This window comes from Pholis gunnellus (genome assembly GCF_910591455.1).
Source record: "Pholis gunnellus genome assembly, chromosome: 17".
NCBI classification, from domain to species: domain Eukaryota; kingdom Metazoa; phylum Chordata; class Actinopteri; order Perciformes; family Pholidae; genus Pholis; species Pholis gunnellus.
Window position 1 is genome coordinate 17,337,350 of NC_136544.1, and position 27,633 is coordinate 17,364,982.

General features: G+C 42.1%; 2 protein-coding genes across 3 annotated transcripts; both read left to right on the forward strand.

Moving 5' to 3' along the window:
* Window positions 1-942: 942 nt before the first annotated feature.
* ints1 (integrator complex subunit 1) lies at window positions 943-17,942 on the forward strand. 2 transcript variants are annotated; one of them, XM_079177935.1, is made up of 48 exons: window positions 943-1,072; window positions 1,489-1,617; window positions 1,714-2,004; window positions 2,086-2,282; window positions 2,405-2,542; window positions 2,640-2,799; window positions 2,913-3,018; window positions 3,133-3,319; window positions 3,628-3,773; window positions 3,862-4,003; window positions 4,116-4,292; window positions 4,375-4,483; window positions 4,575-4,695; window positions 4,797-4,874; window positions 4,974-5,131; window positions 5,321-5,417; window positions 5,498-5,589; window positions 5,688-5,748; window positions 5,834-6,031; window positions 6,307-6,436; window positions 6,844-7,023; window positions 7,180-7,329; window positions 7,428-7,607; window positions 7,716-7,829; window positions 7,934-8,101; window positions 8,416-8,527; window positions 8,611-8,769; window positions 8,863-9,009; window positions 9,115-9,213; window positions 9,439-9,563; window positions 9,777-10,031; window positions 10,112-10,271; window positions 10,357-10,488; window positions 11,026-11,194; window positions 12,205-12,331; window positions 12,442-12,557; window positions 12,659-12,746; window positions 12,857-13,107; window positions 14,500-14,629; window positions 14,956-15,089; window positions 15,185-15,377; window positions 15,479-15,603; window positions 15,726-15,835; window positions 16,052-16,165; window positions 16,257-16,327; window positions 16,414-16,505; window positions 16,701-16,810; window positions 16,979-17,942. In XM_079177935.1, exons 2-48 carry the CDS (start codon window positions 1,563-1,565, stop codon window positions 17,092-17,094), a joined length of 6,570 nt encoding a protein of 2,189 aa, XP_079034061.1. In that variant the 5' UTR covers window positions 943-1,072; window positions 1,489-1,562; the 3' UTR covers window positions 17,095-17,942. The 2 variants fall into 2 exon arrangements, with proteins under 2 accessions (XP_079034061.1, XP_079034062.1); XM_079177936.1 differs by having other exon boundaries at window positions 7,716-7,820.
* A 6,909-nt stretch (window positions 17,943-24,851) lies between these two features.
* LOC306709258 (visual system homeobox 2) lies at window positions 24,852-26,857 on the forward strand (the record flags this gene model as incomplete). Its single annotated transcript, XM_079177325.1, has 3 exons — window positions 24,852-25,086; window positions 25,369-25,526; window positions 26,438-26,857. 3 exons carry the CDS (start codon window positions 24,852-24,854, stop codon window positions 26,855-26,857), a joined length of 813 nt encoding a protein of 270 aa, XP_079033451.1.
* Window positions 26,858-27,633: the final 776 nt, after the last annotated feature.

The following is a 27,633-nucleotide window of genomic DNA, read 5'->3' on the forward strand; positions in this document are numbered from 1 at the left end:
CAAAACCTGAATAGTTCAAATAGTCAGAGTCTATCATTTAATTTCATTCTGTCATTATTTATTTAAAAAAACTTTTAAAACTGAAGTTATATTCCCGTTTTGTTGGTATATAGTAGTGTACAGTACAATAAAATAAGTAATGAGTCGTTAGTGCCCTCCAGTGGCCACAGTGCGTACCTACATCTTTATATATATATTTTCAAAGTTTTACTTTGAAAGTGTTAACCGGAACGTTACTGTATCATTTTGTCTAACTTGATAATGCAGTTACCCACAGTGACCACCAGAGGGCACTCCATAGCTATGCTTTGGATCTATGGGGAACACACGTATCAATTGGATTAGGTTGCTCCATAGACATTGTACACACTGCCCTCTATTGGCCATTGCACATAATTACAGCTCTCTCTATTATTAACTTATCAAAGCATAGGAATACTTCTGGTAAACGTTTACAGTAGACAGTTTCATGTTGTGACAAAGAGATGAATAAGCCATTACGGCAGTATTGTGTCGGCCTTGATATTTCCTTCGCGCTGACACTATGCGAGACGAGCCTTGATGCTACTGTGGCGAACGTATGTATTTAATGCTGAGCTTTTCTGCCCTCTTGTGGCTTTAGTGAGTAACTACAGTGGTACTCCTCTAGCATCAAGCTAGACATATGTATTGTAAAGCAGTATTTCCGGTAATACATTTCAAAGTAAAACCTAGATACATGCCATGACCAACAGAATAACGACGTAACGCTCAAAATATATGTAGCGAGTACTCTTGATTATGGTGTTTTGATGCAAAGTATCATCTTTCTTCTACTTTAAAGTAGACTGCTTTCGGTGTACCGTTAACAACAACGCCAACTGACACTTCCTGGCGTTAGGTGGCGGCACTTTCCCCTTTGTTAACAAGCAACATTGATTCAGAGAAGAAGAAGAAGAAAAAGAAGAAGAAGCCGTAGAAGAAGCCGTCATGGTATCGACTTTGTGATAGCTTCTGAGTTGGCTCACGCTATTCTCTATAAAGTGCATCGCTCAGGCTAACCACGATCCGTTTTATGAGACCGAATATATATGTGAGCCACTATAAATTCAAATTTACACGTCAATTAACGCCAGTTCACTCTCAGTGCTGCGCTTTACACCTACCAGCTACTAGCTAAAATTGCTAACAGCCACATATTCAACGCTAGCTTTAACCGTATTTGTTGTCTTTAGCCCAACTGTTTGTGTTCAGTATGTAGTATAGATGTAATAAGCAGCGTGCAGGCTGTTAACGAGCTTAAACACAGCCTTATTGATACTTTTGGTCGCTTACGCTACTGTTGTTTTCCTTTGCCAAGTGATTAACGTTAGTTATTGCAAATGTAGGGTCCTTAATAGTTAACGGTAGTTGACTTTGGCTCCAGCCGTTAAGTTATGGCAGTTAACGTTATTAAACTAGTGTGTTCTACGTACGCTAACTTGTGTACCTCCTCGTTTTCTCACACAGACTACTCCAAGACAAGCAATGTCACCTGCTTAACCTACTGTTAATTGGGCTTTGACTTGTGCCTATTAGTGGAGATGAATCGTCCAAAGCCTACAACGCTGAGGCGCCCCACTGCTGCAAAACCATCAGGTATGATTCCCAACTGGTGTAATGTGTGCCCCAGTGTCATCTTAGTGTGGTTTTGGTGATGTTGTAACAACGTAGTGTGACGTCTGCCCCTCCCAGGTCACCCTCCACCAGGAGATTTCATTGCTCTTGGATTAAAGAACCAGGGTGGGGAGCCCAAAGCCCCCGCAGTCCTGCTGAAGCCAGCATCCACAAGTTTACCAGCTGACCGTAAGAGAGAGACCTCCTCCGCTCTGCCCTCTTCATCGGGTCTGTCCGGCCTCACCAAGCGGCCCAAACTCTCCACCACCCCTCCAGTCAGTGCTTTAGGACGACTCGCTGATGTTGCAGCCGTGGACAAGAGGGCAATATCGCCCTCAATAAAGGAGCCATCGGTGGTACCTATTGAAGGTAAATCAATGGCTTCGTATCGTTTTATAAAGTTTAAAAAAGCTAACATAGAAAGTTAAAACGCCTCTTTTTTTAATGTAGTGTCTCCTGGAATTCTTCTCGATGAGATTGAAGCTGCAGAGTCTGAAGGAAATGATGATCGCATTGAGGGACTGCTGTGTGGAGCAGTGAAACAACTCAAGCTGAACCGAGCGAAGCCGGACATCACACTGTACCTCAGTCTCATGTTCCTGGCCAAAATCAAACCTAACGTTTTTGCTACTGAAGGAATTATTGAGGTAAGATTTGTCATTGACATTGTGTCAGCCTTGCACAGAAACCTTCCCCAACGTGAACCCTACAGATGTTGGAATTTGACAGGATTTCTGTAACTCTCCACCTGTCTCGCTTTTGTCACTAGGCCTTGTGCAGCCTCCTGCGTCGGGATGCTGCGATCAACTTTAAAGCCAAGGGGAACAGCCTTGTGTCTGTTCTTGTTTGCAATCTGCTGATGGCAGCCTACGAGGAGGATGAGAACTGGCCAGAGATCTTTGTAAAAGTGAGAATCTCCGAAATGCTCCAAACTGTTTTATAAATTCCCTTATTTTAGCCATGTAAGATGTCTTGCACTATGTTAATCTAAAATGTGTTTTCAGGTGTACATTGAGGACTCTCTGGGGGAAAGAATCTGGGTGGACAGTTCTCACTGTAAGAACTTTGTTGACAACATCCAGACTGCTTTTGGGACAAAGATGCCCCCTAAGAGTATGCTGCTGCAGGCGGATACTGGCCGCTCTGCTGGCGATCTCAGTGCAGGTACGGTTCCATTGAGAAAACACTCTGGTTTGTTTGGTGTTAGGATTGCTGATGCAGGGAACAAGTTCTGAGTGTTTATGCTGCTTTTTGTTTTTTTTACGTTTTGTGTTTAGGTAGCAGCCCTCATCCCTCAATCCCCGAGGAGGACGACAGCCAGACTGAACTGCTGATAGCTGAGGAGAAGCTCAGCCCTGAGGATGAAGGGCAGATTATGCCGAGGTATGGAAAATACCACTTGAAATCGCCTGATTTGCATTTTATTTATTATTATTGCATTTTTGATATTTTATTATACTATCACAAATCCTTTATACTGATTCTGGGGTACTGTAGGTATGAAGAACTGTCAGAGAGCGTGGAGGACTACGTGCTTGACGTCCTCCGGGATCAGTTGAACCGCAGGCAGCCGATGGACAACGTGTCACGAAACCTGCTGCGTCTGCTCACAGCCACATGTGGCTACAAAGAGGCCCGGCTCATGGCCGTTCAGAGGCTGGAGATGTGGCTCCAGAACCCAAAAGTGAGTATGAAATGTCCTGGAATAAACTGCTTGTAATGCTCAGTTTCCACGTATCTCATCCGCCATGTTTTCTGTCCACAACCTGAAGTAAAATGCTGCTTTTGGTGAGTCAATTAGTATCAATATTGTCATGCATTATCTTACAATATTGGTACCAATGTATTGATTCAATGCCAGAGACACAACAATATACTGCTGTATTGCAGTATCTAATGTTTTTCATGTTGTTTATGTGGAATCATGACTTTGGAGATGAATGTTGAGAACTCTAACTAATGAGTATTAACTCTCTTTGTTTGTGTGCACAGCTGACTCGACCGGCTCAAGACCTCCTCATGTCTTTATGTATGAACTCCATCACCCAGGGAGCAGATGACATGGAGGTGATCTCCAACCTGATCAAGATCCGACTCAAACCGAAAGTCCTCCTGAACCACTACATGCTGTGTGTCAGGTCTGTGGAGTCTCTTGTTGTCTCACTCCTAACTCGTTGTTACACGCAGCGACTTCCACTCACGGGTGCTTTGTTCGTGATTTTCCAGGGAGCTGCTCAATGCTAACAGAGACAACCTGGCCACTATGGTGAAGCTGGTGATCTTCAATGAGCTCTCCAATGCCAGGAATCCGAACAACATGCAAGTCCTCCACACGGTGCTGCAACACAGCCCGGACCAGGGCCCAAAGGTGAAACTCTAGACTTTTGAATTGTTTGAACAAATCAGTCATGAGCGTATGTGTTTACATTCTGGTGTTTCCTTAAATTCAACGTTCTCCCGCTCCTCTGTTGTGTCTGTAGTTCTTGGCGATGGTGTTCCAGGACCTGCTGACCAATAAGGATGACTACCTCCGGGCCTCCCGAGCTTTGCTGAGAGAGATCATCAAACAGACCAAGCATGAGATTAACTTCCAGCCCTTCTGCTTCGGTTTAATGCAGGAGAGAAAGGAGACCACCTATGTGGAACTGGAGTTCAAAGTATGTGTTAAGTGAAAATCTCTCAGTAATTTCAGCTTTAATCTTCCTGTATTCACTCTGGACTCTTCTCTTTGACCCATAGGAACGTTTTGTTATCCAGGTGACAGATCTACTGACTGTCTCCATGATGCTGGGCATCACCTCTCAGGTCAAAGAGGCTGGCATTGCGTGGGACAAAGGAGAGAAGAAGAGTCAGTGCTTTGTGTTTGTTCTAATGGTGTATCTGTCAAACATAATATGCTTGATAGGCTTTGTATTAATCATATGTCTGGTTTGTGTCAGATCTGGAGAGCCTGAGGTCGTTTCAGAATCAGATCGCTGCCATCCAGAGAGATGCTGTGTGGTGGCTTCACACCGTGGTTCCAACCATCAGCAAAACTGGAGCAAAAGACTATGTCCACTGGTCGGTGACTGCGTGCATCTGATGTGTTTATTGTTAAAACTGCACAAGCTAACCGTGTGTTGAGCTACTTTATGTGTGAATTATTTCCTTCATGTCTGCAGCCTTCACAAAGTGCTGTTCACAGAGCAACCTGAGACGTATTACAAGTGGGACAACTGGCCTCCAGAGAGTGACAGGAAGTGAGTATTCCTCCATTGTTCAGCAGGAGCCATGTTTTCCTCTGACTGTATACAGCACAGTCACTGTACTAAGCTCTTTTTATATAAATTACTCCTCAGTTTCTTCCTCCGCCTCTGCTCCGAGGTGCCTCTGTTGGAGGACACACTGATGCGCATTCTGGTGATCGGGCTGTCGCGGGATTTGCCCCTGGGCCCAGCCGACGCCATGGAGCTTGCAGATCACCTGGTGAAGAGGGCTGCTGGAGTTCAGTCCGATGGTGTGTGAAGATCCACTTCTGCTGTAACTGTTTATGATCACAGTGAAAGCTGTGTATATTACTCTCTGGCAGAATATTTGGACATTTGGTAAACACACGTGCCTCAGTTAGGAAAGTATGAACAAAGGAAATATGGTTGTAATTGTTTGAATACTTCTCGGCATATCTTCTCGGTTTCTTTCTAAATAGATCTGGAGGTCCTGAAAGTGGAGAGGATCCAGCTCATCGATGCGGTGCTGAATCTATGTACATACCACCACCCAGAGAACATTCAGCTGCCTGCAGGGTACTTCAACCGTCTTTTAAAACAACGTTCACGTCATACAGTTTACAGTCTGAAATAACAAATGAGCCTCAATGTTTAAGGTACCAGGTGCCAAATTTGGCAATATCCGCTCTGTATTGGAAGGCTTGGCTGCTGCTGCTCGTGGTGGCTGCGTTTAATCCTCAGAAAATAGGTACAGCACTCTGTTTTTCATGTTGCATAAATAAGAAGAGCTACTCCTAAGCTATTAAATAACCTTATTAATATATTGTCTGATGATTTGTCCGTTAGGGTTGGCTGCCTGGGATGGCTATCCTACACTGAAAATGCTCATGGAGATGGTGATGACAAAGTAGGTGAAGGTTGTCCTCTAGAATAGAACAGATCCCGGATAATAATGCTGAACCACTAACACGCGTCTCTCTCTGCTTCCATAGTAACGATACCTACCCACCATGCACCGTGGCGGACGAGGACACAAAGACGGAGATGATCAACAGGGAGCTGCAGATCTCCCAGAGAGAGAAGCAAGAAATCCTGGCCTTTGAGAGCCACTTGGCAGCAGCCTCCACCAAACAGACCATCACAGAGAGCAACAGCTTGCTGTTGTCTCAGCTTACCAGTCTGGATCCACAGTAAGAGACCCAGAGGGTGAACCGTATGACCCCTGTAACGAGTTGATTGTGTTCTCAAAGGAAATGCCTCAGTTAAGAAGTCAAATTGGATCTTAACACTTCTCCAACAACCTCCACTTTCTTTAGATTGGAGGGACAGTGAACTGACACCGTTTCACTTTTGTTACAGCAGACAGTTCAATCTAGCTATTACCACAAGAAAATCGTTGTCAGTTTGTAATAAGAACTTTAAACTTGTGACTATAAGATGGATCACAGTTTTTGTTTGTGTTCAGGGGTCCTCCTCGTCGACCTCCTCCTCAGATCCTGGAGCAGGTGAAAACCCTCAACCAGTCTCTGCGTCTGGGACATCTCCTTTGCCGCAGTCGCAACCCAGACTTCCTCCTCAACATCATCCAGAGACAGGTAATGGCCATGGACACGCTGCACAGCCGCCCAAAATCTACTGTAACACCTTTCTACTTCTAATAGAGCAAAGTCTGACTCACTAAACTTAACAGTTGTAGCTATGTTGCCTTCAAAAGGAGGATATTGTGTCTCAACAAGCATATGACGTGTGTTAAATATTTGCTGGGTGCTGTAATGTATTTGTTTTGGATGAGAACCCAGGATCTTTGGTATAGTACACCTCTGATCAAAGCTCAACTTCAAGTGGAGAAAACCTGTTCAAACAGAGTGATTTATTGGCAGCAGAAACATTGATCATGAACAGAAATGAAAGCCGGACTCCAAGAGGGAGAAATAACATTATTCTAAGGCTTTTGTTGTCTGTGTGCATCCTGTAACTGTAGTACATTGTAAACCCTGCACAGGCTTCCTCTCAGTCCATGCCGTGGTTGGCTGATTTGGTCCAGTCCAGTGAGGGGTCCCTGGATGTGCTTCCAGTGCAGTGCCTGTGTGAATTTCTTCTGCACGATGCTGCGGATGACAGTCTGCCAATAGAGGATGACGAAGAGGGAGAGAGCAAAGAGCAAAAAGCCAAGAAGAGACAAGTATGTTGATTATAACACTGAACTGTTTTGTTGTTTTTCATTTTTCATCTTTGGGCTTCATTTTAGTTGCTACATTTCTACCTGTTTGTTTATACTTATGTACATCTTATTACTGACTCTTGAATAATCCTGTATTATTATCCGTCTTCCTGTTAGAGACAGCAAAAGCAAAGGCAGCTACTTGGACGGCTCCAGGATCTTCTGTTGGGGCCTAAGGCTGACGAACAGACCACTTGTGAAGTGCTGGACTACTTTCTGCGTCGGCTCAGCTCTTCTCAGGTGGCATCGAGAGTCCTGGCCATGAAGGTACCGTATTGTAGGCAGAAAGCCATCTCTAGTTGCATTGTGTTTCTGTTTAAACATGATTTTTTTAAATATATTTTACATTTTATGTTTGTGTGCAGGGTTTATCATTGGTGCTGAGTGAAGGAGGCTTGAAAGATGGAGATGAGCGGGACCAGCCCATGGAAGAAGACTCTACGGATGCTGAGCTCTTGCCAGGGTACCAGTGGCTGCTACAAGACCTCCCAAAGCTCCCCTTGTTTGACAGCGTCAGAGGCATGACGTCCACTGCTCTGCAGCAGGTCAGTGTCGACTCAACAGTTATCTGTCAATAACTGGAAATAAACCTTTTAGGATGATTAACGACGAGGAGTTTGTCGGATGTGTCTTGTCTGTTTGCTTTCTTACAGGCCATTCACATGGAGACAGATCCACAGACGATCAGTGCCTATCTCATCTACCTATCCCAGCATGCACCAGTAGAGGAGCAGGCTTCTCATAATGACCTGGCCCTGGTAATCACGGCGAGTTACTTACATTAATTACATTACATGCTTTTCTTTAATCTGTTTTTTGTTTTTTGTCGAGCAGCACTGAAGTGAATCTGATCCTCAATTGCTCTCCACAGGACGTTGCCCGACTAATCGTCGAGCGCTCCACCATCATGAACAGCCTGTTCTCCAGACATTCCGGCAGACCGGAGTCTGATGCTGTGCTCAGTGCTTTCCTCACCATCTTCTCTGCGTACATCAAGAGGATGAGGAAGACCAAAGAGGGCGAGGATCTTTACAGCTGGGTAAGCATTACCAAGAGTTGTGTTACTGAACTACATCGTCGGTTACAATATGGCTAACTGTTTACTGATACTCTCACGAGTTCACAGTAAGACAAATATCTAAGAATAAGATGCAAGGGCACAGTTTTGGGCCTAGTGACCTGACAATATTCCTGTGATTGAATGAACTTGATTGTGATTGCAAAAAAACGAGCAGGTTTGAAAAATATGCTTTGAGGCTGCAACTAAAACCTAATCTGCATTTGAAGATTAATCCCAGTTTGATGTCTGGAAGGTTGTAAAGCACACGTTTAATGCTCTTTTTATGCCTCCAGTCAGAATCTCAGGACCAGGTGTTTCTGCGTTGGACCACCGGAGAGACGGCTACGATGCACATTCTTGTAGTTCATGCCATGGTTATCCTGCTGACTCTAGGGCCACCCAAAGGTAGTCCTGCTAACTCTGCAGTTCAATGTTTGCAATGTTAAGAAGCCATAAGATAACATGTTTACCATTGTGCATCTTTACAGGAGAGAGCGATTTCTACGCTCTTTTGGACATTTGGTTTCCCGACAAGCAACCTCTACCAACTGCCTTCCTGGTTGACACCTCAGAAGAGGCCCTTCTGCTCCCTGATTGGTTGAAACTGAGGATGATCCGATCAGAGGTTTCTCGATTGGTTGATGCAGGTACAACTTGCCATAGTACACATAATTATATGCTGGTCTCCATGTAAATATATATATTTACTTTTTAACGGAGCAATAAATGTTTTCTCTCAGCTTTACAAGACCTGGAGTCTCAGCAGCTGCTGTTGTTTGTGCAGTCCTTTGGCATTCCTGTATCCAGCATGAGTAAACTACTGCAGTACTTGGATCAGGCGGTCTCTCACGACACACAGACGCTGGAACAGAACATCATGGACAAACGTAAGAGTGCTGCAGATATCCTACTATAGAAATTGTTTACAATTTTGAGATAATTGTCTTGAGTTGTTTATTATTTTATCACATTTTGTATTTATCCTGCATTAGACTACATGGCCCACCTGGTTGAAGTGCAGCACGAGCGAGGTGCCACTGGGGGGCACACTTTCCATTCATTACTGAGCTCCTCCCTTCCTCCAGATAGAGGTTGGTGACTTTAGTCTCTATGATTGTGTATGTGCTGTTTTAGCTTATATCATTTCACATTTAAAACATGTTCATGCTTACATTAAAAGTTTTTATTACTCACAATATTGTAAAAAGTTTTTTTTATACTTACACATTATCTTAGATGACATAGGGCTTTCATGTAAAGTCACAAAATGAATTAAAATAATCTAAATTAGTGCATGTCCTGACGACATCTGACAGATTCTGCTGAAACAAGTCAGGCCAACGTTACGGTGGAAGCGCCTCACAGCTCTGTGAAGATGAGAGCAGCCAGTCAGCTCCCTGAAGTTGGGCCTGATGACGACCTCCCCGGCATGTTGCTTCAGGTGGGATTTACTTGCTGTTTTATTCTCTTTCCTTTGTTGTATGATTTTTGAATAACTTGGGGTTAACACACAACTCTGTGTGGGACAAATGTCTCATTATGAAAACAAAGCAATCACCTCTGAAGAAAAGTTTATTCTTTTTATTTATGCCAAGCTGCTGTTGAATCCCTTCTTCGTCAAACTGACCGGTTTCTGTATCCTTTGCTCGCACAGATCTTCCCGTTAAAAGTGGACCCTCGCCGGCACGGCCCCCCTCCCAGCCAGCTCTCTCTGGCCTTGCAGCAGGCCCTTGCTAAGGAGTTGATGCGGGCCAAGCAGGGCCAAATTCAGCAGGGTGGGCTAGCATTTCGGCTCCTGCAGGCCTTTGCAGCCCTGCTCACCTCAGCTCACGCAGGGCCTATTGTCATATCGATGCACCACAGCCATGCCCTGTCCTGTCCTCTCATGCGCCAACTTCACCTCTACCAGGTAAGGCTTGCTGACAATCAGTGCATTATTCCATGCTGAGTCATAGAACATTGTACAGAAGACTTTCTTGTTTCTCCCAGCGTCTCGTGTCCCAGGACATGGCGTTCTCCTCACTGTTCCTTAAGGTCATTGTTGAGATGCTAATCTGGTTAGACAACCCAACTGTGGAGGCAGGACCACTGAAGACTCTGCTCAAATCCTTCGCTGGTCAGAACTCTAACAAACACCGGCACAATGATGGTGAGCACCTCAACTCTTTATCTTCTCAGATGTTGATTCATTTATTGCATACAGCCAGTGAGTGACGAGTGTCTCCGCCTTGCAGTGCGTTCAGGTTTCCTCCACCTGGCTGAGGCTTTGGCATATCGCAGAGAAATTGAAGTGCCACTGATAGCCGTCATTGCAACGCTGAAGTCTGGAGACAGATGTAATGCAGAACCGGAGCTCATTGGGAAAGGTACTAACAGAGTCACTGTGTGATGATGTGAATGTGCATTGGATTTGTTTGAAGTGAGAATCAGATTCAGTGTTTCAAACATTAGTCAAATAATTAGCTGATTGACATCATTTATTTATCAGTCTTTAAACTTGATTTATTGATTTAGCTGGTTACATTTTTTATTTATTTATCAAATAGAAACTGTTCTGCATAATTGCAACGGCTATTTAGAAGTTGGATATTTTCATTATTGTTGTTACACTGTTGGGAGTTTGGTATGTTTTCAGTATAACAAAAGCTCAGAAAGTTCCATTTTTTAATTTAAATAACAGTTGTTTTTAAATAGAAGTATACACGTTGAAGAAAAAAACATTTGTAACACAAGAAAAGAAGAGCTTTCACAACATGAAAGCTGATTTGAGGACCAAACCTCCAGTAAAATATTTTTCCATGTGAACCGAATCAAAAGCCTCGTAGTGAAAGATGTAGTTTTGTCACATAAGAAAACATGGCAGCCCAAACTAAGCATGCTGTTTTTTTTAAATTATATTCCAGTGTTACAAGGTCTGATGGAGGTGAGTTCGCCATATCTGGAGGAGCTTCTCTCTCTGTTGATGACTGTCGGGACACAGACCGGGACAGCTGGCCCTGTGGCGACGGTGATTTCCTTGCTGCTTCAGGAAAGTGAGGAGCGATCTGTGAAAAAGGAAGTGGACTCTAACAAGTGAGAACCGCCTTTCTATTTCCCTCTCAAGTCATGCAGGAAACATTCATATTTGACAGGACTAAATGACAAACACGGCTGCCTGCGACAAAGAAATAGCAAAGCGGTGTTCTGCTGTCTGTAGCGTACTCGGAAACTGCTACTGGATTTGGTTCGGAAATGTTTTACAGCTTTACAGATTGACTTTCTGTGGAAATTGTAGAAGACTTTACAGAATCAGGTACATACTGAGAAGTTGCTCACTGACACATGCAAGGTCTTTTCCAAGGAGTGTAAATATATGGAGTGATTGTATTGTCATAATACTGTTTGTGTGTTAGAATAGAGTGTCTTCATTTAACAGTAGAAACCTTGTTACTACTGTGTGAAACATTTTGTATCACCAAGACAGGCTCCATGTGTTTCCCCCAATATTCATTATGCGATTATAAGATCACAGCTACAATTTCACGTGACCATTAACATCCAGCTGCTCTTGGATTTCACCGAGTCCTCGGCTTATCCAATCCACTCACGCACGGAGCAGAGGAGAGACATGAAGTGAAGATCTCGTCGTCTGTACCGGTTACAAACAGGCTTGAAGTGAAGGACATGCTATTGTGCTGCTGGTGGATTCAGTTTTTTTGTGTTTTTAGCTGAGTTAGACCAGAGAACATTCAGTTAATACTGACCAGCGATGCTGTTTTGCCCTCATTGTTCTCTGTGAAGTTTGCTAGAAGTGATGCAATGTAGACCTGGTGCATTTTATGAGAGTGAGCACTGCGCCGGACTAAAGAATATTATGTTTGTCAGCAACTGGTCATACGATGCTCTGGTTAATTTAGTATGCAATTAACACACCAGTCATAATTTAGTTTATGGCAAAATGTTTGATTGGTTGTTTGTATTGAACCAGCACATTAAGAACATGAACATTGGGCATTAGATCTTTAGCACAGTTGTACTCTGAGGTCTTGAATAGGTGCAGTCAGCTCTCCATAGAGGTAACCTTTCAGTTTCTCCTTTCCCAGCTGCACCGAGGTGACAAAGTCAGGGCTGAGCTCTGGGCTGCTGGTTGATTGGCTGGAGCATCTCGACCCTGAGGTCACTTCAGTGTGTCCGGACCTTCAGCAGAAACTGCTGTTTGCCCTCAACAAGGTGAGAGACGCGTTGCCAGCTGATAATGTACTTCTCTTGACTTTTCACACTGGAGGAAGTGTTTGCTTGGCGTTCCTGATGCATCCTTTCCTACTATTTCTCTATTTCAGTCAAGAGGAACTCCTGCCTACAGACCATATCTTTTGGCTTTGCTTACACATCAGTCAAACTGGTCCACCCTCCGGCAATGTATCAGTGCTCTTTTCAGCAAGCGCAGAGACTACAAGTAAACCCATTTGTTTTTAAACATGTGTTTTGTGTAGCCAGCAATATTTTCTTTTCTGGATGGATGAGTTTTATTGAGCATGTGTCTATAACATTTTTCAGACTTGACCCATCATCAGCCCTTGATTTCCTGTGGGCCTGTAGTCACATCCCGCGTATCTGGCAGGGACGCGATCAGAAGATCCCTCAAGTAAGAGCAAAAAGTCCAAACACAAGGTCCCTAGTGGTCACCTCTCTTTGACGAGACCGAAACCAGAGAGTTCATTCTGCTGAATTCATTGTTCTTTTCGGTCTGTGCAGAAGAAAACGGAGAAGTTCGTGCTCAGACTCAGTTCTGAGGAGCTGATCAGCCTGGTGGACCTGATCCTGTCAGAGTCCGAGCTCCACATTCGCGACTCGCCACACGATGACAAAAGCAGCTTGGACCAGGCCTCCTGCTCTCTCATCCAGTCCAGGCTGCCCCTCCTTCACTCCTACTGCAGTGGAGAGCTAGAAAACATTAAGAAAATCTCAGAGTACCTCATCAACTGCACAAAGAAATGGGAGGACAGGTAAGGTGTATACGCTAATCTTCTTTTCACAAATCTTTCCTCTATCTCACTCGTCTGCTTGCAAAGACTCATCCGCTCATCACCTTTTGTCGTACGAGTCACCAAAGTGTTCATGCAATCCATGTTGACACTTTGTATTGTTGTTTCTAATTAGCCTAATCATGGAAAGTCATTTTTCGTCCCGTTATAGTGCGCTGATAAACTTTGGGTAAATCGCACTAGATTTTCCTTCTCAGTGCAGATGAACTTTCCAGACTTCCTCTGTCAGCCGCAATGCTGTGGACCAGGGAAAACTCGATAATTAGGTCTATTGGTGTGAAATTAAAACCAGCAGAAGTCGTCTGTACTGTGATCTCTTTAAAAGCTCAGTGCATTATAATGAAGCCAAGAGGATTAAGGCTGAAGCTCTAAACTTGCCTGTGTTGTGAATTCCTGCTCTGACTTAGCTGTCAGAGATCAGGGTGCAACTCTTTGTGGAGGCAAACCCTCCTTTCATGAATATGTCTCTGGTTATTAAACCACTTTAATGAGGAAACTTTGGCCAAGGTCAAGCAAAATTAGCTTCCGAATTACAGTATTTTAAGTACAGCTAAGCTGTCTGGTAAAATTGTTGCTCGTGAAACTATGGCGGGATAAAAACATGTTGAAAGTAAAGGGTTTTGGCCTTGTGTGGAATAAACACTTCATTGTATGTTGAGCATTCTTCTTGGGAAACCTCGCTGTCGGATAAGCTGGTGTTTATTCCGATTACACAACAACTATCGAACAACAAGCAGACTCTTTACTCTTGGTCAAGGTCGCTCTGATTTGCTTAATTCATAGCTGTAATAAATCTCTTCACTTAGTAGAGAGTACATCATCTGAGCCTGAAAGGATTTTGTGAAACCACAGTGACTTCAAGGCATAGGCCTCGAATTACATTACACTATTAATGTACCTAGTTTGTATTAGTGTACATTAATGATTGTCTCTGGTAGACAAACAATAGAAAAGTGCTTTATCGTTCTCTATCTGTGATGTCATGTCAGCTCTGTTCTTAATCCGTTGAAAGAGATTGAGAAAGTGAATTTGACAAAACCTGAAGTAATCTTTCTGTCAAACTGGGAACCTTGTTTGCTTTGTAATTTTAGTCCCGCTGTATAGAGTGAAGCTCACTTGCGTTTTAAAAGCGGTGACAAACTTTCTGTGGCTGCACAAAATTGGTCAACCAGTCATTGTCAATTACATAGCTTCAAGCTACACAACTCAATAACATTAGAGATTACAGTCTGTGTTGTTTTGTTCCTAAGCTTTAACATGAACAGCTGAACGGTCTAAGCCAATAACAAAATATATTTCCCCTAAAGGGAATGCATACAGTATACATCCCGTTTTGTTTATTTTGTCTCTCAGTGCGATGAGTAAGCGGTGCCAGAACCTGCTGCTGCAGATCTATTTGCACTTCCCTGAGGTCATCCAGCACGTTACCCTGCCTGAAGGCACATTCAGCAGTGGGGGGGCTGCAGACGGCAGCAGCTGCAAGGTAAAGAGGTCCTGTTTCATAGACAACTAAGTTCCTAGTTCATTCTTTATTCTTCTTGTGCATGTAATAGAGATGTCATACTGTAGTTAGACGAGAGGATCTTTTATATTGAGTAAAATATCTGGTTAAATTTAATAGGAACTTCCTGAATACATTTGGATATTACTGAGTAAAAACAGGACAAGCAAGAGAAACGAATACACTGAAAGAGTCTATAGCTTATCACAAAACCGGTCACAAGTCATACCCTACAGCCTTCACTGAGCTCCATGACCCTATGGAGTCACAGTATGGTTTATACTTATTTTATGCATTTTTTTCCCCAGCTTGACGTCCTGGTGCATCGTCTGGTCACACTGCTTGCTGATATTGGAGACTCAAAGTCTGTTGAGGGCCGTGTGTCTGATGCCAACCTCGCATGCAGGAAGCTGGCTGTGTCGCACCCTGTCCTTTTGCTCAGGTGAAAAACCAGGTGGTGCTCTATGCTGCAGTATTGTAGGATTTAGTCTACAAACGCTGACTGTAACGCTGTTCTTCCTTTCTTTTTTCCCCCAGACACCTGCCTATGATTGCAGGTCTCTTACACGGCCGCATTCACCTAAACATGCAGGAGTTTCGGCAGCAAAACCACATGACGTTCTTTAGCAATGTGCTCGCCATCCTGGAGCTGCTGCAGCCGCTCGTGTTCCACAGCGACCACCAGAGGGCGCTTCAAGACTGCCTCCTGTCATTTATGAAGGTCCTCCGGGTAGGCGGCTCACACACTGAGAAATCCTCACCATAGGATTTGATCTTGGGATCAGACGTTTTACAATGTTCACATGTGTTTGTGCATCTTTCCTCCCGTAGAACTTCCAGAGGACTCGTTCTCCGTTGGTCTTCATCAACAAGTTTTTGCAGTTCACACAGAAGTACATCACCCACGTTGCAGCCGCCGCCATTCCCTATTTACAGAAGCACTCTGACATCTTGCAGTAAGTATATCCTGGCAAACATATATGTTTTAATGATAAAATTGCAAACTATAAATGAGTTTACTGTTATTACAGCAACAGTGGCTTTGTTAGAGACTTTGTTTTGCTCTTTTTCCTACCAGGGGTCTGTGTGCAGAAAACCCAGACCTGGTTCAACTGAAATCTCTGCTGGCTGGACTCACGTTGCCAGTGAGAAGGTCTTCTTCAGAGTTTGCTCCAGAAGAGAGAGATGGTGAGCACAGGATGATCTTTTGAGTTCATGGAGTTGTTACAGATCCCACATATATCTGAAACAAAACATAAAAAATACATCACCTTTTCTTTCAGTCTAGATACCCGGTGACATTGTATGTAATAAGTCTAAAGAGTCTCTGTTCCACTATGCAAAATTGTAGCAACTAATTGTAAGCTACATTTTTGCTAATCAATTGCTTTTGCTCTTTACCAGATGACATGTCCACTGGTTCCCTACCCCTAGTCAACATATCTGCCTCGGTTTCACTGAGTGCGGCTGACATGACAATGTACCTGAAAAAGATGTCGAGAGGAGAAGCTGTCGAGGGTAACAAACATAGTGCTGCAGCAGTTCCACATGTGTAAATCTTGTATGTATCATAATGAGTAATAATACTGTTTTTTCACATCTGCTTTAGATGTGTTGGAAGTGTTGACGGAGGTGGATGACAAGTCTAGGAGGAGCCCAGAAATCATCCAGTACTTCATCGTGAGTCATTAACAACATAAACAGAGAAGAGGTCACGGGTAGTACCTGTCGGCGTGTAATCACCGCTTTGTGTCACTGTTTTTAAGAATGATCTGCAGAGACTCATGATGTCCTCTGAGGAGTTGTGTCGGAACATGGCCTTCAGTCTCGCCCTACGCTGCATACAGAATAATCCCTGGTAAGTTTACAGCAGTCTGGGACAAACCACCTACAGAAAGCATGCAGGAAATGTGTGGAGATAAATAGAGAAGAAAAGCGTGGTGTAGTGATACCCAACCGTCGATCAATCAATCTTCAATCCATCTGTCTGCATACTTTTATTTGTTACTCTTTACTTTTCTCTATGTAACTTTGAATGTTTTCTCTGCTGCAGCCAAGCAACAGACTTCCTGCCAACTTTCATGTACTGTATGGGCAGTGGTAACTACGACGTGGTACAAACGGCTCTTAGGAATCTCCCGGAGTATGTGCTTCTCTGTCAAGGTAAGAAGATACTCTTCAGTCAAATTCCTGTTTACCGTGAGCTTGTAAGAAGCAGCTCCTTCTGTGCCTGTTTTGCCTTATAGTCAGTGTTTTTTTTTAGGAAGACAAAAAGCATGCACCCAAAGTCCTAGTCAGACTGACACATCTATGTGCTTTTTCCCTTCACAGAACACGCAGACATCTTGCTCCACAAGGCATTTTTAGTGGGTATCTACGGACAAATTGACACCAGTTCAATGATCGCAGAGTCTATGAAGGTCCTTCACATGGAAGCAACAACATAACGCAGCACACCGCTCCACATCCAACCGTCTGCATTCCAGAGTTAGATTTGTTTTATTGCCTTTAGTTCAAACATTGCTCTTATTTGATCATCACTGATTAATAAACTCTGTGGCTCTTCAGTGCTACATATTAAAGGATCCACCAGTGCGCTGGTAGCTGCCACTAATGTAATAACTTCTGGATAATTTAGTGACTTCAAAGAATGCATTACAATTCCCTCGAAATGAGTTGAAAATATAATAATTAAAACTGTAAAATTACTGTTATCAATAATGGCACAATTAGTACATTTATTACTTCTAAAGGGATTTAAGTCATTTTTAACTCATGATATAATGATGCATTAACCAATAATTAAAAAGATAAGAAGAATGGGGATATAATTAGGTGTTATTATTATATTATCAGTTAAAGGCAACACAGAATATCAAACTTATTATGAATATTGTAATATAATAATAAATATTATATTATAATTAAAATAATAATAAGTAAATTGAACATCTGTTTTTATTGTATTTTCAGACATTTGTGTGGGAGGTTTTGCACTTCTGCAGTTATTAAATTACTAATATACATTATTACAAAGTGCAATAGCTTGAATATGAAATATCAGTATATATTCCATCATATGTAGTTAATGAACAACTAAAAATTCTTCTCACAGTCCCCAAACCAGTGTATGGCAGCAACTTTGCTATCATTGCCCACATTCCTAAGAAGCTAAGCTGATAAACTGTGTTATTGTTAATTGTGAATTATTTTATCACTCAAAAGAACAGGTCATTTCTTTTTACAACACAACGCTTTACTATTACCTGAACATCTATGAGCCACCTTCATGTGAACTGAATAAAAAAAACTTTTGGAAGATGTCTTTTTCTGTTTTTTCATCACCTAATAGAAAGTGAATATTGTAACATATTTCCGCAGTTAACCACTGAGTTCAGGGATACAATGGAGACATTTTATCACAGTTTAATTGGAAAGCAGTTTAATGTTGAAATTGTAAAAACTCAAATATCACAAAAACCAATTATTACCTTTCAGAATATTATTTTAGTACCTCAAATAAGATGGAAGGGAAAAAATAAATGGTGCAAGGTTTATGGCCTTTCATTTCATTCCAATAATTTCTTGGATGGATTCTGATAAAACTGGAAGCAGCTGTCATAAGTACGCTTGCTCTTCATTGCCGTGTAGCGGACAAATTAACGATGTGATGCACATGCTGCGATGGAAACCATTTTGCCATGAAAGTGTGAGTTGTTTTGCCCAGTGCCACTGACTTCACCATCAAAGGGATAAGTTAAACAATGTATAGGCATGCCGGTAAACTAGGAAAGTGGACGTCCCTATTGATAGTAAATTAACCGTGGCGGTAATTGTTCAATCACTCAAACCAAAGGGTGCCTTGAAGGCGTGATGTGGGTAGACCATTGTATAGCACAGACGCTGGTGTTTTGTCTCACAGGAGGACATGGACATGAAGCCACAGCATGCTTAAGGATCCTCAGTGACGCTGTGACGTTGGTGGGTCAGTCAAATCTGTCATTCAGAATAACAGGCGTTCAATGAGATACCCAGGCTGGCTGGCTGAAAGCAGGTTGTCTCAGACTACATAAATCATTTCTTTTCTTTTCTAATATAACACAGTAACCAAGGCTGAAGGTCAAAGTGCTCTAAATATTGATCAAAACTGTCTACTTGTATTGTTTATAACAAGGACATACTGAAAACCATGTTTCTTTTATCTTTGGTCAACAAAAGAAATACATTGTCTTGGTTGTGAAAACGGTCATGCATGGAATTCAATCCAAGACATTGTGAATACATTATATATGTGCCTTTGTCTCTTCATGATGCCTCTAAATCCCCATTAATGAATATGTATTAACACATCCATTCTCGTAATTAACTTGTTCATATGTAAAGCCACACATGTCCTACCCATCATGCCTCATGCCTGCTGATCTCTCTGCTGACTCTGTCTGATGCGTTAATTGCACCTGTATGGTGTCCTATAACTAGCCAAAAGCTCTGTTTATGGTTATCTATCAACTTACAACACAAGTCTTAGCAGCCTGGGCTCTTGGTCAGGCGCCAGCCTCTTATTGGCTGGGCAGCAGTGAGGCGGAACAGAGATGAATGACAGCTAACGGGGAAGTAGTAGGAGGTGAGGTGGGGGTGGGGGGGTTGCTGAATAGTCTGACGGACCACTGACATGTTAACAACCCTTGCCTTTATTCATCATACCAGGCTGGATGCCCTGAAATGCAGCTGCAAAAAACTAACCGCCCATTTTGCTTCATGGTAATAAAATATTAAGTAAAAGTATTTCTTTCTTTATACTAATTAGTACTTTTTATACTATTCCTATTATTTATTTGAAATCTTTAGTTTGTAGTTGCTTTTCAGATTGAACATTATACATAGAAACAGCAAACGTTGATCTTATATAATATATATTGTTAAGGATTAAACAAAAGGTTCCCAACCACTTTGGCTTGTTACAAAAAGCGTTTTAGTAGGAGTCCCTACTGATAGCATGTCTCAGATATCTACGAGTTTCTAGCAGTTCCAACAAAGATTTGACCTCGTATTTCCACTTCTCATATCGGTTTATTTAGATAGATTGAGAACCAAACATTTCAAAACGGATCTAATATTTCACCAAAAAGCAAAGAATAGTAAAAAGTGTAAAATATGAATATCTTTCCTTACCCATTAATTATCTCATGACCCCCTTAGTTCAGCTTGTGTTTGTGTAACCCCTCAGTTGGGAACCACTGGGCAAAACTACCAAACTGTAAATAAAGTAGTAGTTAAAATTAGCTCCTTCTTTACCTGCTAAAAAAGTTAAATTCTTCTTAAACATTTTTGCATCAGAAAGGACATTTTGTGCTTGGTATTTTTCCCCACTTTTCCATAAAAAGTCAAATGCACGACTTTCACTTGAAATGGGGTATATCTTCAAATAGTTGTATGAGTAGTACATACACTTGAGTAAAGGATCTGAATACTCCTTCCAGCACTGACCACGGGAATGTTAGATTGTGAAATATGGCTGTCAGCGGGTCTTCCTGCCCATGTGAAAGTGGACAGTGAATGAGCAGCGGGCAGGAATGCGACCAGCGGAGGCTTTTTGGTGTCTCTCTCAGCTACAGGAGGGGCCCCGATGTGCCGCTACCTGCCCATGCACATCTGTCTGCTCTCCGTCTTCCTCTCAATGGCACCCTCGCCTTAGATCATCTCCTCTTCCTCCACGCTTGAGCTGCACTTGGCTTGCGTGGAAAAAATGTGGACCGTCTCTCGCCTCTCTTCTCTCTGGCACTTTGATGTCTCAAGTGTGATTGCTCTTGGATTGTGGCCGCTTTCCCTTGAAGGTTTTGACATGAAAAGCAGGCTGGGCTCTCAGGTTTATCCCATGGCCAGTGATCCAGGACTAAAACAATCAGCCCGCTCACTGTGGGATACTATTACCAGGGAGAGTGAGGCACCAAGCATAGGGGCTTCCTCAGCCATGAAATACACTTTTCTTCCAAGTTAAAAACACATTTTAGGTGTGTTGATTGAATTATACCAATCCACACTCCCATTAACAGATTTTAGTTTGAAGTTTGTGCAGGCAGTTGACACTAAAGAACATATGCAAGCAGTCAGAGAATACATTCTCAGTGTGTTTGCACAGAAGTGGACGACTGAAATGATTCAACATTTGTAATGAATTAAAAAGAAATGAGGCCAGTAATTGCAGTTAAGATTGACCCAATCTGATAAGTCTGATAATGTGACATGTCATTAACAGCAGAGGCATAAGTGACAACCCTTAAGCTTCACTTACACTTTCATTAAATATTGATCTTATCTGTGCTCATTGCTGTTTCAGCCTGCAAATTACACCAGATAGATATATTCCCATGACAGTGGAGCTGACGATAATCATCCATCTTCGCATGACATTTGGCAGAACTCTTGCTTTATGAGCTAAAGTGCCATTGTAGTGGATGAGAAAGAATAATAATGTGCAGTGTTCACGATCTCCATTATGTTAGATTGTATCTTATCACACTGAGGGCAGAGTGGGATAGTTAATCCACTTTAGCCATGTCTTTCAAGAAGAAAAGGGAGTAAATAGCCCTCATCATTTAATTCACATTTCAACTCATTGAAAGTGCTTTTCTGCAACAAATTCCAGAAGATAGATTATTCAATGTGAGGCTTCAGGTTTCCACATCGCACTTGTGTTTGTTGGTTATTGGATTGTGATTGGCTTCCAAACTGAGATGTCACGTATCCTAAATTCTGATTTAAGCACAGAGAACCTTGTCCTCTTCAGCAGATGTTAAAACAGCCTTCTATTGTCAAACTGCACATATATCATTCTGCACAGCCAAGGCCAAACATCCAAGTGATGCAACAATAAGCAAAACACACTCTTTATTGGACAGGGACTTAAAAGTATTTAAACATTTCAGAATCATTACGATATCTGAGATCCAAAAACACACATTTGAGGGGGATTTCAGATGTCCCTTTCCCTTTACTTTGTAATGAATGAATGCATGCAAGCTCAAACAAGTCCATTTCAAACTGAAGCCATCTGAAGGACATCCCATTGGTGGCTTGCTAAACCCACAGATAACGCACATTCTGTCCCTGCAGTTGAAGCTCTGCTAATGATACGATGATTGCCATTTTAGCTGTGGATCTCCAGTCTTGCCTTGTCATCCAGGGAGCGAGAGATACCTGAGAGACCAATAAGGCCTGGCATTAGCCATTACTATTGTTGTCTTAATGCCTCCTTTAATTATCCACAAGCAGCTCTTTTGAGTAACAACTGTCAGAACCTCCCCCACGGTTTTCCCCCAATTTTGTCCCTGATTATCTGGATCAATGGGCATTAAAGGACCCAGGCGCAGACAAACACAGTAGTTTGGGGGGTTGGGAGAAGAGGGTCTACTTTCAGACAGAGCAGAAATCCCTGTAACTACCTGTGTGCCAGGGACAAACGGAGATGGCTATTCAGTCGTCAGTCCCGCCACACACAGTGTTTATTTAGCCACAGCTCAAACAAGACACTTTTAATCTATTTTGCTTTTCCCCGCAGAACTCACAAACCCAAGAAATAATTTCTTTTAATCTCTGTCTGTCTGTTCCCTGCGTCACACACACACGCATTCACACAAACTGACTGAAGTGCTAAAAGCTTTTTGTAATCGGCTGGTTATGTTGCCCACCAATGATGATGGTCCTCCCTATATACACCTATATTAAAGAAATGCAGAGCCTGGATTATTTACATTATTAATTCAATACACCTTCTCGGTTATGTGTTTCGAGGTCATTATAAAGACGGGATATGGCTAACTTATAAATTGCTAAAAATGTTTTGTTATTCAAGTTTCACTTTTAAATATCAGGAATCAAATTATGGGTGAAATTGTAAATGTTTGTAATTCTTTTGACGTAAAAACATGTAAATTTAACCACATATCCAAATCGAAGTTGGTCAAACGCTAACACTGACCTCTTTACTGCCTCATCTAAGGCATTAATGTAGTGTTTGAACAGGTGCAGATGAAAGGGCCACAGGTGAGGCAGTCGCAGTCCGCACTGCTTGCAGTCCATGACCATCCCGTGACTCACCTCAGCTCTGACCAGCTGCCTGCTGCAGAGGTCCCGGGCTGATCAAAGCCGCCTCAGCCTGCCAGTTTAGCGGTGACAACACTGACAGCTGAATGTTTTCACCGCCGTCTGAGCTGATGAGCAGTTAGCGAGATGTGTTGTTAGGTGATATGTATCTTCGGATTAATTGACACACCTGTGTTTAATGCACGTAGACGGTGCTGGGCGATCATCTCATCAGAGATCCATCAACACTAAGCTACAGCTGCCTTGCTCATAGAAAAAAAAGTGTTAATAAGCTTCCTGTCTTGGCTGATAATGTGTTGATGTGTACGCTTTGATCTGACATGGAAAAATCCTGTAAGTGTACGGTAACACTTAGACTACAGTAGTGTCTATATATTATCAGTTAACAAACAGGATATAACATATATATATACATACATATATAATACAATACGAAGTACAAACATCCATCAGTAAATGTTTTTATACGTTTTATACACTGAGGCTCCATCTGGCAACCTTGTGCTAGTTAGTATGTTAAAAAGTTTCAGAAATTGGTATGGTTTGATACCAAAATATGCCACAAAACACATATTCAATAATTTTGAGTTGACAGTTTACATTTAACTACATTTAACATCTGTGCTGAATATGCACTTGGGTGGACCAACATTAGTGTCTCTCATGTATTAGCCTTAAAGTCGAGTCTTAGTGTAAAAAATCTACTTCTCTGTAAATTCAAATTCTGAAAAACCAAGAAGGTCGTTTAACAAAGTTCCTGACTCTATCAGACAATGCGGATAAATAAAAAAAAAAAGTTAATTAATTTTCTAATTACTATTATTGTTTTTATTTATTCATTTGTTTCTTTGAGATGTTCCCGGACCTTTTCCAGAAATCCATATGTTAGGCGCTATGTGTTGTTAAAGTTCCAAATTTAAAGACGACATAAATGTGTAATCATAAGTTTATAGTCATAAGGATTAAAAGTATGCCATGCAAAATGCACATTTGTATTACTATAGTAGAAAAGCACAATCATTTAGTTGTTTGTTATTGTTACAGGTGTCACATTTTCACTACACCTGGTTTAGCTTGTTTATTATTTCATTAGTGGATTTCTACTCATGTAAAGAAGGGATTTGCGTGTTGACGCTCCTACTACTCGTTAAGTTGATAGACGTGATCATTTTATACAGCCTATCATGGTTATGTGGAAAATAGACATCACAGCTTTAGAAAAAACAAGAAAATTAAATCAGCAATAGAGTAAACACAAAGTTAGGAGGGATTAAAAAGATTCAGTAAATGAGCTTTCAGGTTTGTCTCATTGTCCGGAGGAATGTGTTTATCCTGGAACCTGCTGTTCAGGTCTGCTGCTTTTGTGCTTGTTTTCATCCCACAGGACTGAACAACTTGTGTTTTCATTATGTATCTTTTGCAGTAATTTGTTCTCATTATACTTGACAACTGTTAAACCGATCAGTTTGCAAGAGTTGTGCAAATCTTTAGGGCGAACATGTCTCAATGAGCATTACTCATCTTCACAAATGAGTTTCCACACACTGAGCTCCTGTCTGTCTCACTGATTCAAATTTCAGAAGCCAAAGATGTTGCAACTTGTCCCAGGTAGGCAGAGAGAGAAACATGCAGGGGACACATACCCTATCACTAAAATGTAAGAAACAGATTGTGGTTGAAAAAGTATGACGAATACAGCAAACACTGATGGAATAATACTGATAATCCACTGAGAGATGAATCACAGGTTGCATTTTCACCTCCGTCCTATAAACCAAGCCCTGCTGTCTGTTTGGAGGTCATGTGACTGGGAGAGGCGGGGGAGAGGATTTGGAGGAAAAGCAGAGAAAGCTAAGGTGAGACCACCTCCACTACTCAAGCGTTACCTTTACTCTTAAGGCAATACCTAATCCCTCTGCTGAGCCACATGCAGCACGTTTAACCAACTGGACAGATACATCTAGTGGACAATCGTAACTGTTTTCTATTCTTTTTACGGACATTGGGATGCATTTCACCATTACATCTGCATCCCTGTAGGAGTCAGACTGGCCCTTTTCAGTGGACTGACGCTTAATATTGGGCTCTTAACAGCATGGACATGTTTGGCCCAGGACAACTGGTATCTACTCTGCTGCCTGCAGTTTTCCATTCACCTGCAGCTCACTTTTTCCCTGCATTCTCAACCAGACTGGGCTCTCAACCTCAGATTCTGATCCCGGGGCCCTTTATCAGCTATGAATCCTTGAGGAATTATCTGCAGCCAGAGCCATGCAAGGAAGCTTTTCTCCTGGCCACACAGGCAGTCAGGATGGGGCCACTCACAGAGGGCATAGGTGAGTTCAAACTATCTGCTGTGGCAGAAAAGACCAATGATACAGGACTGCAGAGCCAAACTGGCACAGTTTGAGTCTGTTTTTAAGACAGTCAGTGAGTACCATCTGATCGTAGTGTAAATGTTTACAAAAGATTGGCTAACAGCTCGTAACTAACAATCAATTATCAAGCAGTGTTAAAGTGGGCCTAATGATTGCTGTGCTAATTATCCAATCTAGAGCCATTAGTTCCTTGTCACCCGTTGGCGATTGTGTAATTGGTGCTTGCGCTGTGCTTTCCAGATGAACAGAGGCCAGTGAAGCAACGTCGTGCACGGGCCAACTACAGCAGCTGGCAGCTGGAGGAGCTGGAAAAGGCCTTCGAGACCACCCACTACCCAGACATCTTCATGAGGGAAGCCCTGGCCCTCAGACTGGACCTCATCGAGGCCAGAGTACAGGTAATTGGCACACTGAGCTCCTTCTGGACATGTTCGTTTCCTGCAGAACATTTATTCATTTTTGAAAGAATGTTTTTTGTACAGTGTGTAAATGAAGCTCTGCTGACTTTTTTGCAGGTCCATTAGTGCCAAGTTGTGTCAAGTGACAAACATTATTTAAATCCACACACATTTCTAATCATATTCAAAATGTCAAAGTATTAAACAATACCAAGGGTTTCACACAGCATTCTAGGGAGATGTCTCATTTTACAGTACATGGTACAGCAAAGAAAAGGTGTCTGGAAAGAAATTATTATTTCTGTCAATATAAATGCAATATCGCTTTAAAGGATAGGTTACATTTTTGTTCAAGTCTGTCCTAAAACAATACTTGCATCCCTTTATCAATATTAAAACAGTCATTGGTTTTTGTACTTATTCCGCTTGTCCACACTGTTTGCGAAGATATTCTTAACACGGCTGCACTGTTAGAAATGGGGCTCAAAATTTCCAGCACTTGATCGGTGCAAAAGCACATTAAACATTTCAGTTGGAACTTCAGCAGTCTGCGTATATTGAATGAAGGCGATATCTTCCAAAGTTTGTTTTTTAAATGCATTGGAATTGCGTCAGACAGGGATTTTTTCATCCATAACAGCTGTTATGGATGAAAGAAATGATTACAGCATAACTCCTTCAATATACATATAGTCATGTCAGTTGACTTAAAATGTGAACATATCATAAATTAAGTGCTAAATAACGTCAAACAGTGTGGAAAAGGTTATTGAACTTTGACCTTAAATTAGAGCCAAATATCGTTTTTGTAATTTTGAAACTGCAACAAACCTTTACAAGTGGTTACACGTGTATTTATCTATTTATACGTCCCTATCATTTATATTTTGTGTTCCCTTATTTCTTTCCAGGTTTGGTTTCAAAACCGCCGTGCCAAGATGAGGCGGCAGCTGAAACTCCAGGGCCAGCTTGGAGTGCCTTATGTAAAAAGAGACAATGATGAAACGCCTGAGAAAGCCAGCAGGAGTTTAAAACAGCATACAGAATGTTCTAACGGCGAGCACTGGGAGAGACGACAGGAAGGAGAAAACTATCCATGGACAAAAACTGTGAGTGCTGCGCTGAGCGTGCGTATGCAGCCTGTGACCCAGAGGTCGGGGAAGTGGGAGAGGCCGGAGGGGCTGAGCTCAGATGAGCTCCGCTCCTGCAGCATTGCAAAGCTGAGGGCCAAAGCCAGGGAGCACGAGGCCGAGATCCACAGCACTGTAAACATGTCAGGAGGCGAAACGCAGTCACAAACACAGGAAGATGATGCCATGCACAACGATTGATTGTTTTCCCTCTTCCTGTTTGTACAGATAATAATAGAGACAGCGTAGGCACTATTAATATGCAGTAACATACTTTTTAAACCATTTTGGGATGAGGAGCTTCATTATTTAGCTTTGTATAAAACATTACATGCTTTCCTATCAAATTATAAAGAAGTGTTTATCTTGCCGCACTATTTTCAATCTCATTTTCATGGTACATTCCAACTTTAATTATAACTTTTTAAGTTAGGGTGGTAAATACATCAATGTTTTATCTTTTGGATACAAATGTAAAACTGTATATACTCTTTATTTTTCATTCCTTGAAGAAGTGATTGATCATCTCACAGGCATTTGCTGTTTACGTCTCTATATTTTCAATGGTGTTTTCAACTGAATGTGACTGAGGTGGTCAACTCTGAATGAATGGCACACACTGTACGAAGGTCAGTCTTGAACAGATAACAGTGACAAATGACAAATTATGCTTTTGGGGCACAGCTGAAATCGATCCGATTTCTGCTGTGCCCCAATAGCATCATTACTAATGGCAGGCTCTTTCATGACCTCTCGGGTTACCTTCACAGACATACAGGATGTCGGCATGCAGCCACACGTCCTCACAGGAAAGAATGGGAATAGCTGAAAAAGGAAATCATGAAGAGTGGGTGGGTATATATGACACATGTATGACACATTTGCATCAAAAACATAGTACACTCATTTTTTAGGTTTTTATTGGGAGTGACAGATTCCATGAAGAGATGTATCTAAAAAGATGTTAGGGCTTGTTT